A 12,201-nucleotide genomic window follows, 5' to 3' on the forward strand; every position below is an offset into this window, starting at 1 on the left:
CCCAGACCCTCAGGACTTCCCACAATAAGTGGTTACTGGGTTTTCCTGCTGGGCTCCACAGATCCCTGAGTGGACCTGAAAAGATGTAGGGGCGTGAAGTGAGAACCTGGGGCAGGGAGGATAGTACTTTCAAAGATCTCTGCTTCAGAGAAAGCAGCTACACTTTGATCTGTTTTATTTTGCTTGAAGAAAGGTCTTACTATTTAGACAAAAATGAAATCCTACAACCCAGGCAGCAGCCCCTTGTGAAGGACTGCCTGGCTTTCCCATCCCAGCAGGCATGGTCCCAGTGTGAGATGTAGTAGCCCTGCTCCCGCTTGCCTCGGTACATCTTCTATTTCCCTTTGACCCCTATGCTCCTGGAGCAGCAGTCTTTGGTTACTGGGAAGGGCATGCCGTGTGTGAGCTGGGATGAGACCCAGGGTAATGAAAACCTCTCAACTAGGGCTCTGGGATATGTGTTAGACTGCCTGGACCACACCACAAACGTGTGACCAGGGGTGGCATGTCCATTTCCTCTTCTGGAAAAAGAGGATGGCGGTACCCATGCTACTGCCTTTACAGGGCTGCTATGAGGACAACACAAGATAACATATCTGAAAACCACAATTTAAATGTTTTAATTTTGATTCACATATGAGAGGGAGTTATTTTCTAATTAGGTGCTTCTGCATTCTGTAGGTGAGATCTCTGTGTAGAAATCGTAACCAAAGTGTAGGATTTAGCCTCTATTTGCAGAGAGCTAAGAGTAGACCGTATTAGCTAATGTGCAGAGCAATAAATAGTCAGCAAAGAGATGTTAGGGTGATGTTTCCATTCATTATATGCTTCAGTCTCCTTTATGATCTTTAATGCCTTTCAATTGATTATAATGTTTGAATTTCTAGAGGTATACTATATGTACAACCTTGTCCAGTCACTATTTGCAGGTATTAGCTGTATCCAAATGTGTCATAGAGGGAAAGAATTCTGCACAATGGAAAACAAGAAAGGGATCAGGACTTCTAGGTCTGACGTACACCAGCTCTTTAACTGATGATGTAACCTTGGGTCATTCACCAGAACTCTCTAGCCCTCTCTTTCTGAAATAGACTCACTACTTAATTTTTGAAGACTAATTACAACTATAAAGTTGTTTTGGAGCCACAGTGTGAGATCATAGACAATCTTTGTAGTCAGTAGAACTGAACTATACCCAAAGCTTTGCGCCTCCCTAGCAGGGTCAGTCATTCCCTCTGTCTGAGAGAGGGTCGGCTTCCTCTGTTGAAAGACAGATCTGGAGATCTCAACCATGTCTGCTTCACTGAGTTATTGTGGGGATTGAATGTCATGGAGTATGCAAAACCTTTATAAATCAAAATTCTTCATATAAACTTTTGCTGCTATTCTTTTGCTGTTGCTATAGTCATTGAAACAGAGAGAGAGCACTTTTAAGGGTGTGTATATGCCGGTTCATGGCAGTGTTGCCCAAATATAGTGTAAGGGTCAGAGATGTGAAGCAGGGACTAATCTAAGGGTGGGTTAGTGAATAAGGCTTGGAATCGTGAGCTTCAGCCTCACAGTCTCTTCATGGACCCAGGGAGCCTGTACTGATGATGGTGGTTCCCCCGCAGGTGACAGCAGAGCTAGACGCCTGGAATGAGGACCTTCTCCGGCAGATGAATGACTTCAACACAGAGGATCTGACCCTGGCAGAGCAGCGGCTGCAGCGCCACACAGAGCGGAAGCTAGCCATGAACAACATGACCTTTGAGGTCATCCAGCAGGGCCAGGACCTGCACCAGTACATCATGGAGGTCCAGGCCTCAGGTGGGTGCTTCTGTCACTCTCCTGTGGGGAAGAATTCCAGCCAGCCTCCAAGGAGCACTTCCACCTCATTTGCTCATTTTATTTCTATAGATACAAAGAATAGAGATTTTTACCTCCACTTAAAACAAACAGACAAACAAACAAACAAAAAAAAAACACAACAACCAGAAGGCATGAGAGCTGAAATAGCTTGTCCAAGGTTGCCCATTTGGGGTGTGGTGAAGATGGGACTAGGGCCAGGGTCTCCTGGTACTGCAGAGAGAATGAGAGTGCCAATGACAAAAATTAGCACTGATTTTTTTTAAACGGTGGCCTGGAAAAAAACCCATAGCAGTTAGCTATCCGTGTGAGCTATATTCCAAAGTACAGCTATCTTCCATTCTGTTCCCCATCCTGCTTCGAGCACACATTCCCCAGTTATCTCCTTGTCTTCTGTTCTTGCCTCTCATAGTCCTCAATTTTTCATCATTGGTCTGTGGGTAAGTATAAGCAGTGCTGATAAAAATTTATGGCAAGGTCATATAACTTTATAACTTCTCAGGAAAACATGGCTGAGTTACTCAGATTTAACTTCTTTTCCTGCTCAAGATTTATTCAAAATTTATACAACAAACGAGTAAGCCCTTACTGTTATACCTGCCACTTTCCACAATGGCCTTTGATGTTAGAACTGGAGATAGTCCCCATTGGACCCTGAGTACAGCTGGTCCAGAAAAACAGAAGTCACTTGTCTGGTGACATATCAGGGGAGTGTATTCCATCACCTACCCTAGCCCATTACCCTCCTTTCCAGGACAAGGCAGGCAGAAGCCAAGGCCATCAACTCTTTAAAACACATTTGGGCTACATCCCTGCTAATTATGAAGGATGGTAAAACCCTGCAAATGTCGGGGCCTTAGCAATCACACTCAACCTCAGGGTACTCTGGTTTTGGTTTGTTTTTTATTTTTATTTTTTAATGACCTAAAGGAGTAAATACCAGCATTCAAAAGAACTTCATTCCTAACCAGAGAAAGAAAAATCTGTAAATTCTGTTCATTTTTCTCAGCATGATCTGTCCTTGGATTTTCATTTATGCTATGCACAAACTCCCTAATACTCAGAGCTGTTCACAGGTGTGCAGCTTGTCCTCTGCACAGTCCCAGGAAAGGCTACTCACCTGCATCTATCTGGGGATTTTTTAAAAAGCAACAATGCCCAGGCCCTATGCCCAGACATTTTGCTTTAACTACCTCTGAATGAGACTTGGAAAACAGCAGAAAGCACCTCAGTCGATTTAACTGTGCAGCCAGGGTTGAGAACCATGGCTTTTTATTATGCTAATTAAATCTCAGCAGCTGACTTCTATAGACCGTGGGTCTCAAAGTGTGGTCTCCAGATCAGCAGCATTAGCATCACCTGAGAACTTACTTGAACTGTGAGTCTGAAGACCCAGTGCTAGAACCTGTCACATTAGAATCTCTTGGGGTGAGGCCTGAGGTCCAGCAGTCTGTGGTGCACCGAGCCCTCCAGATGATTCTGACGCTCCACTCACCTGGGACCGTGTACTCAGGATGGGCCCTCGACTTCAGATCCAGCATCACTTGGGAGCTTTACCCCACATTTGTGAATCTGAATCTGCATGTTAACAAAATCTCCAGGTTAATCGTGTGTACATTAAAGTTGAGAAGCAGTGTTCTAGGACATGGGCTGTACCTCGTCAGAGCCTTGTTAGGGAAGTGGGGAAACCACAGTCCTTTCTCGGCGACTGAGAATCTCATCTGGGCTCAGGGTTTAGCCCTGTAGCTTACCCTCACAATGTTTGCCATAGCTGGATATGCAGCTGAAACTGGGAACCGTGAGAGAAGGCAGACATGGAACTTGGGAGAGAGGCTGTGCACAGACGCTGAGCAGGGATGCTCACGCTTCATGTCTCAAAGCGCATGTGCCTAGCAGGAAAGAGTCTCATCCAGCTGGAGACCTGCCACACTCACTCCCAGAGTGCTGACATGACCTTGCACAAACCAACCTGTGTCCCAAGAGCCAAGTATCCATGGCAACATAAAAACTGCTGAGAGCTGGAAGCCCCTGAGGACTGCTTGTAACTGGGGGTGCTGTGCTTGGCGTTCACTGAAACCATGAGGGCTGAGTGGGTGACAATATCCCCAGGCAGATGGGCTGCCAATCCCCACAGTATCCTGTGCTAGAAATGAGCTTTGTCAAAAGAGGTTTGCTTGGCCTCTCCAGCCCCGTCTGCTGAGGCTGGCTGCTCCCTGCTTCTACCGTAGCTGGCTATTCAGTCTGACATAGTTCATGAGGCTCAACGGTTATGAATTTAGGGGGTCCAGGAAAGCTCACTCTGTCTATGGCTGAATGCCTAGTCCCACAGAGAGGCAACTAGCCTAACTCTTGGCTCAAGGAAGTGAAGGGCAGAGCCACACCAGAGCTGGAGCTGGGGGTGGGATGAAGGGTGGGCCTGCAATAGGCCTCAAACTGTGTGCACCATGGCCAAGGGATATAGGACTTCATAGACACAGGACAGAGGCAATGAAAGGCTTGGCCCTTTACAATGCTTGTTTGTCTAATGAACTAGACTTAGACTAAATGTAAAATAAACAGTTGTCTTAGAAAAAGGAAAATTTACACAAGTGATATTTGTTGGTATTTGGCCCACCATGCTAAATTAATTAACGGTTTATGATTTGACTTTATAGTGGCAAATGGAAGTAGGAAATTTTATATGCTTATTTTTAAGCGTGAAGTTTATAAAATCGAGCCAGGTTCTACTAAATCCCTTGAATGTCCCAACAATGCTAACCAAAGGAAAAAGCCCTTACTTAAGTCAACATCAGCCTCAGGAATAGAGAAACAAGGAGTAATTTCTTAATTTGTTCATTGTTCTTTCTTCACTACGTATTTGAGCCTCAAGTGGGGAGGTAGAAGGTTTTTCTGGAAAGAGCCAAATTAGGGAAAATGTGCTAACTGAATTCAAGGTCCAGTTCTAACACCAATGAACAGTATAACTTTGGAAGTCCCTTTTCTTTGTAGACTTCAGTGTCGTCTTTAGGCTAATGTGGCAGGTAGGCCTTGATTTCTAAATTTATTGGTTATCACGTTCCATGATTCAGCCTAACTGCTTCATTGGCTATGCCATAGGTCTTCTCTCCAGTGAGATCTGGCCATGTGACTTATCCTTAGCAATAAGATAAGAGCTACTTATCCTTTGAATATGTTGCTTTTTCTGGTTTAATCAAAGCATCAAGTTCTCCCTTTATGCAAGGTTTTCAAGTGAAAAATCTCTGGAGTCTATGGCTATGTTAGTTAAAATGTTCTGTGCCTGAGAAGAACCCAGTTCCGATGTTTAGAAATAAATTCTTAAAGTAAATTTCGTGGAGATCACTCGTCTCCTTGAGCATAGAGATGAGAATATAGATATGAGAGGAATTCCTGAGTTGAAATCCTGGCCGCACTTCTTACTATCTAGTGCCCCTGAACGTTACCAAATCTCCCTAAACCTCACCTTCCTCTGGAAAATGATGATCATGAGAATATTTATCATATTCTGGGTGGCTGGTCATTGTGCCATCGTCATTGTGAGGATGCAGTAGGATGATACAGGAGCACGGAAAGTGACACCTCCTGTACGGTACAACCTCTGTAAGTTGACCACCCAACGGACTGTAACAGCCAGTCACTACATGGAGGTAACAACGTAAGGACCTACGCCTACTGTTCTGATACACGCACGTGGTGCCTGTCTGGTCTGTGAAATTAAGTCAGCTGAAGGAGGTGATCGGTGTAGGGAGGTGGACAGCTACGGAGGTTCTGTTGCATTTTATGCTCGTATTCTAGCACAGACTACATTCTGTTGGGGTAATGTTTCTTTAGTTTCTCTAACACGGTGTTTATCAACTTCTTTTTTTTTTTTTTTTTACCCCATAGCATGCTTGAAGCTGTAAATTTCCATGGCACACTTAAATTATGTTTATCGAAAAAAGGAGTAAAAAAATACATATACTTACTGTGCTCTGAACTTCTTTGGAAAATAATTTAATTAATGGTCTTTAAAAATTTTCTCAGCACACCTAAGATCCTCTGAGGGTACACCCGTGTGCTGCGGCACACTGGTTGATAATCAGGGTTTGTTTTTCTTCTCTTCACATTCCCGGTATCTAGCAGAGTGATTATGTCTTGCAGCTGGCAAGTTCTCAGTAATGTTTGCTGAATGAATCAGAACTTAATATCAGCGTGGGTGGAGCATATGTAGGTAAAAATAATGGATCATAAATAATTTTACTGGTGTCAAAAAAGGGAAGATAAAAATGCCTGTGTTTTTTTCAAATGGCAGGTACTCTGGGGTTACTAGGAATGTGGACTGGGTGGGGCTGAGAGGAGTGGGAAGGAACCTTGATGTAAAATAATGGCTCTCAGCCTGGCTGCTTATTTAGAATCATCTAGGGAACTTCTTAAAAATACCAATGTCTGGGCCCCACCCCTCAGGTAGTCATAATTAATTGGTCTGGAGTGGGCCCAGCTTTTAAAAACACTTCCCAGATGATTTTAAGGTACAGCCAAAGTTGAGAACACTGATCTAAAAACCTGATTAGATGACTTTGTAATTTCTGAATCAGGTGTTATATAGAACCAGGAGTGACACAGAGGAGTGGAGAGCGTAGGAGAAAAGAAAGATGTTTTCTATCTTAGGCAGAAACATATTTCAGGAACACACAGATAGTTAATGCCCAAATCCTACCCTAGACCACAGCCACCTCTCTTTGAAGTAATGTGGGGGCCCCACCTGGCAGCAAAGGCAAACAAACTAACATTAGTGTTAGCTGTGGCTTTTAGTCCTAAATAAACATCAGTGCAGAGCCTTCTGGTAACTGAGCATGGCGTAAGGAATCTCTATGTTCCTGGGTGGCTGGTCATTGTGCCGTTTTATCCAGTGTTCATAATCTTGGTTGCATGTTGGAATCACCATGGGAACTTTAAGACTTACTGATGACTGGGTCCCAGCCACAGAGATTCTGATGTTATTGGTCTGGGGGTGGTCAGGAAATGGAGATTTTAAAAAATTCTCCAGATGAATTAATGTAAACTAGGGTTAAGCGCACTGGTCTAATATGCTTTAAGCCACCATAGTTTCCAGCAACACACACTGAACAAGTACATAAAGGCCTGTCAGTGAGATTTTATATTTACCACTCATGCAAGCCATTCCATTGTCCATCAGTAATCAAAAATATATTCTTTGTCATTTTCTTAATGGGAAGGAAAACATGGGAAAATGAATATTTTGGCCCTACTAGATGCCAAACACTGTATATACTATATATCTCTTAGGTCTCACAACATCCCCTGAGAAGTCATTGTTGTGCTTCCCATTTGACAGATGAGGAAACCTAGGCTCAGAGAGGGCAGGGAGCCCAGACTCACTGTTAATGGGTTGCAGAGCAAACCTGAGCCTGTCTCTTCCCCAGAGCTCTCAGGTACTTTCCCTGAAGAGGACCATTTATTCATTGATCAGGTGATTATTGAGTGATACATGAGTAAAGCATCATGGTAGGGCCTGAAGTGGCAGAAATGAATATGACCAATGTGGCCCTCGCCTCAGGGAGCCTGCATTCCTGGGAGAATATGGACAAGCTGATGAGGAACCACCTCGGTGGAAGTATTCTGATGGGATGTGGGCACAGGATGTTGTGGGGGCACAACAGAAAAAAACCTCAATATGGCTTGTTAAAAGGGACCTGACAGGCTGTTTAATTATGAATATATTTCCCTACATGATGGAAAGAAGAAACGTGTCTTTTTGCATTTCTGAGAGCTCCTAAGAAAGACAGTTAAGTCTATGATTAGACTGAGTGTAGTAATGTCAACACTAGGAAACTCTCCTTGCTGCTGATTGACGGATGCTTTCGGCTGCCTGGGTTTAGCTGTGACTCTTGTCCATGTGTTTGGGGGCAGTGGGAGAGAAGGATAGTTTCTGTCTCCTAGGTGCAGCTGGAGTGAATCTTCACATTCCTCCCATTTACTTCATCCTCAGATGATGCGTTGCTGAGGATGGCAGAGGTGCAAGAAGCATCATCTTCATCCATTTTGTTTCCTGTGTTCAGCCTCACATAAAACAGTGTCAAATGAATTAGGTGAAAATGCACCCGAGAGAGCGGGAGGCTGGGAGGCTGAGAACCTGTGCTGGATGATGTCCTTGGCAGGTGGCTGGCCTCTTTGATAAGTTACCAGGCTTAGCGGGCTCGTTTATGTGATGTTCACGTGGAAAGATACTCTGCCCAAGTTGCACATCCTGAACCCTAGAGACGTGCTGAGTAAGTCCACACTGTGACTGGACGTGAGCAACATCTTCTACTTCTGCAGAGGGATTTTAAATTATATTTCCAGAAAGAAAACTTAGGGTCAGGGGTCATCCCACTATGCCAAGCACCGCAGAGGTAGAAATTTTTGTATTATTTTTTATTTCAGTCAAGGAGATGCTCTACCTCATCTCCTTGGTAATTGAAAATAGTAACTACAGGGAGTTGGCTGCCAAAAGAACAAGCCGTTCTTTTCTCTGTCTTCCACAGATATTTTGGGAGCTGGGTCTTAGAATTATGAAACTGACAGAAAAAATAAACATGAAAAGATACTGAAATTATTACCATGTAACACCAGAAAAAATGTTCCCACTCTCCCATATTGTCCTTATATAAAGCACTATTTTTGCCTCCAGAAATGAATTTCCCCTAGCATGTACAGATTTTCCTTATACTCCCCCGACTATATACTGCAGGTGTGTTGGTGGTGGTGATGATTAATTTCTGACAGTGTGAGTCAGAATGATGAGGAAGTCTTCCCAAAGGGGATCTGTTTTTTAGATGGCCACATGTTGAGGTTGGTGGGCTCCTTTGGGTTTGATCCCCAGGGAATCACACTACCCATTGGCGACTTCTCTGCCAGGCTTTTGAGTCTGAACCCCATTGTTGATTGGGATGATGTTCTTTAGCATCTCAGACAAGGTGTCACCATCAGGACCACAGATGCATTGGATCACAGATGACAGGATGAGGAGCCAGGGAAAGGATTTGGACAGAACTAAGAAGCTGCAGAGTCAGGTGGGCTCAGGGATCAGAAAGCTGCAGAGTCAGGTGGACTCAAGCAATCCGGAGATAGGATTTTCCCAAAGCCAAAGATCTGAGCAAGGCTAAATCAGCAATAGGTAGACAATCCAAATCCAGAAACACGGGTCATAACTTGTATCAAATCAGAGACAGGGACCAAGACGGGGTGAATGTAAGAGGACAGAAAGTTGATATTTTAAGGTGAGAGTTAGGAACCAGGAAAGCCACAGGACTAAGGAGCCATGATCCATGTTTATATGTGTATACGATGGGTATTTTAAATGCATCATTGAGTTAGAAAGCTTATGAACTAGGTAGGTATGTAAAATATTAACTAGGTTAACTTTCCCCAGTTGAGGATTCTAGCTTGGTACTGTTACAAAGTAACAGTAACATGCACTTTCCATGTAGTCTTTGAGAGCTAAGGAAGGAGTCAAATTCAAGTCACTAGCAAAGAGAGGGACTTTGAGAACTAAGGCAGTTCCTTTTCTCTGTCTCAGGGTTTTTAATGACACTTTATGAAGTAGAAATCCATTTCAGGAAGCCTGCCTTGGGCCTGCTGGTGATAATTATAAATAGGAGGGCTGGAGTGGTGAACGAGAAAATGTGTGTATACCTCTATACTTGCTACAAGAAAATGTGTGTATACCTCTATACTTGCTATGAGAAAATGTGTGTATACCTCTACACTTGGCGAACAGGGAGATGGGTACAGAAAAAGTGAGGGTGGGAGACAAGGAATGGCGCCACAGCTTCCAGCTGGCAGATACTGACTCTGGGGCTCCCATTATAGGTCAGATGGTTGGCAGTTTATTAATGTTGGATGCTTTATCCATTAACATTGATAACACTTGTCAGTGACTGACTGGGCTTACTAATTGCTGTGAATCAGAAAAACGAGACACAAACTCTTCTTGTGTGGGCCCAACTTTAACATGTTGGTTTTTCTAAATGGATAAGCACTCGATATCCCTGTAGTATCACTGGGGTATGTTTATTGGGTGTGTTTACCTGTGTTTGATAAACATATGAGAGCTACATGTATTTCTAAGATTCCTTTTTTAGGGGATATAAGTAGTCGGCTAATAAAATCATCACTGCCCAGCTACTCAGAGTGGACTTAACCATCTAAGGATAAGATACTATGTATCTGACCAGCTAAAAGAAAGCATTTTTGGCAGACACTCTTTGACATCTTTGAGAGAGCCTTTTTGGTCTGGTATTGTATTTTCCAATATGCTCCCGAAGCTTGCTTATGAATATTCTGGATGTTGGCAAATCCTCTGGCAGGAATTTCTGGCTGCTGTCTTTTCTAAGGGTGGAGGTGTAGAGAACCTCCTCTGTTTCTAATTCCAGTTGATAATAAAGAACTGGTCATCTGTTGAAAAGTAAATCCCAGGCAAGAATCGGTTAATACAAAGGAGTTGGCATCCCAAACAAAGGCCCATTATGGTGATCTGTTTAAGTTCACACAGGAATATATAGAGATTGGGAACATACCGACAACAGCTATTTCCGAATTCTACTTTTCTTATGCATATGGAAAGACATGTACTCTTTATGGTACTACCTGGTTTTTAATTGTTTGCATTTTCAAAATCAGGAATTGAGTTGATCTGTGAAAAAGACATTGATCTGGCAGCCCAGGTACAAGAGCTACTGGAGTTTCTCCATGAGAAGCAGCATGAGTTGGAGCTCAACGCGGAGCAGACCCATAAGCGGCTAGAGCAGTGCCTGCAGCTTCGGCACCTGCAGGCCGAGGTGAAACAGGTGAGCCTGGCCCTTCCACTGTCTGCCTGGGCTTCTCAGCCAGATGAACCAGGCCTGCAACCTGCTTCTGGTATGGGGGTAGGCATGCAGAGCCACAGGTGTAGTCCTTTAAGTAACCAGCATTTAGAAAATACGTAAGGACTAGCTGGATTAGGGTCTGAAAGCTTGGCTGCTATAATAGGCCCAGTGGTACCATGTGTCAGACTAAAAGTACATTATTTCTTTCTCACATAACAGTCCATTCCAGAGCTTTCCAAGTTGTCTTCAATCATTGAATCTATTTTCTTTTTATCCATAATCCTGTCCAGCAGTCCACGGGAGATACAAATCCTTTATCAGTGAACATATTCAGGGTTTTAGAGTCAGGTTGTTTAATATGGGGCACCTTTGTGTCTAGTACAGTACCTGACCCACAGTTAACAGGGAGTATCATTATTTCCAGTGTGTGTGTGGTTTTACAAGAAAATGTTTTCCCCATTAAAGTTGATTTTAAAAAAGAAAAAATAATTCTTATCTGTATAGGCATTATGCTAGGCATTTTGTAAAGGACATACCTAAATCTCTAGGAACCTATACCCAATGACCAATGTCACATTTAAAAAACATTACATATTTATATTATGAACAAACTAAGGAGATAATTGTTGTGATTACCCATTTGGACAAAGAGGGGATCAAAGAAGTAAAAGTATAATAATAGTTCCATTTATTGAGTGCTGAGTGCTGTGTTCCTGTTATATGCATCTCAGTCCTCACAACCATTCTTTGAAGTAGATATTCTTCCAGTTGTACAGACGAGGCCTCTAAAACTTAGAGCAGTTACCCTGAGGAAAGACCGCACTCTTCGGTTCAGGAGGGGCAGGTGCCATATCACTTCAGCTGCTGCCCTTTTCTGCTTTTCATTCTCTCAAGCAGCTCTACCCCCTGCTTCCTCTAGGCAGAGTCTACCCAAAGTATCCTCAGCAGAAAAACATCTTTTTCTTTTAAAAATTTTGTTGGTACATACAGTGGCTGTACAGCTATTTTTTCTTTCAGAAAATTATAGGTTCATAATGCTGGAGTGTTTAAGTTTATTAATTTAGCACAAGAGCAAAAAATGTTACATTTTGTTTAACTATTGCTTGATCCCTTCTATTTCTTGCTAATGCCTATGCCTTAGCTATCATATTGTTATATATTATAGTGGACAAATTTACCTTCTCCACTCCCCTTCTCTTCCAACTGGTGCTCAGCCAAAACACACCATGCTAAATAAAGATCTATATTTGACATAGACTAAATCACTGAACCCCAAGCAAGGACATATTACAGGGCTGCCATCCTAGTGGTTTTCTGCTGAGTTACACTGGGATCACACCTGGATCTCTAGAGAGAAATGTTTTTCATAGAGACATGGTGGAAATCCTAGCAGGCCCGTAACAGTAATGAATATATACACACATACATACATACTGAAACTTAGTAATTACAATCTCACTTTCTTTTCATATGAAAAATATGTTTTCATTTATGATGTCATCTTAAAAGA

At 42.9% G+C, this 12,201-nt stretch overlaps 1 protein-coding gene across 26 annotated transcripts in view; it reads left to right on the top strand.

Annotated features, from left to right (window-relative positions):
* Positions 1-12,201, top strand: part of KALRN (kalirin RhoGEF kinase) — a 744,321-nt gene that overhangs the window by 428,551 nt on the left and 303,569 nt on the right. For all 26 annotated transcript variants that reach the window (XR_008374862.1, XM_053564450.1, XM_053564452.1 and 23 more), the window contains 2 exons: positions 1,614-1,809; positions 10,507-10,673. Coding sequence is in view for 25 of the 26 variants with exons in the window: in XM_053564450.1 (XP_053420425.1) it covers positions 1,614-1,809; positions 10,507-10,673 (363 nt within the window). In the remaining variant the exon portion in view is untranslated. The remainder of the gene's footprint in view (positions 1-1,613; positions 1,810-10,506; positions 10,674-12,201) is intronic.

The sequence above is a fragment of the Nycticebus coucang genome, chromosome 16 (genome assembly GCF_027406575.1).
Source record: "Nycticebus coucang isolate mNycCou1 chromosome 16, mNycCou1.pri, whole genome shotgun sequence".
In the NCBI taxonomy this organism is placed as follows: Eukaryota; Metazoa; Chordata; class Mammalia; order Primates; family Lorisidae; genus Nycticebus; species Nycticebus coucang.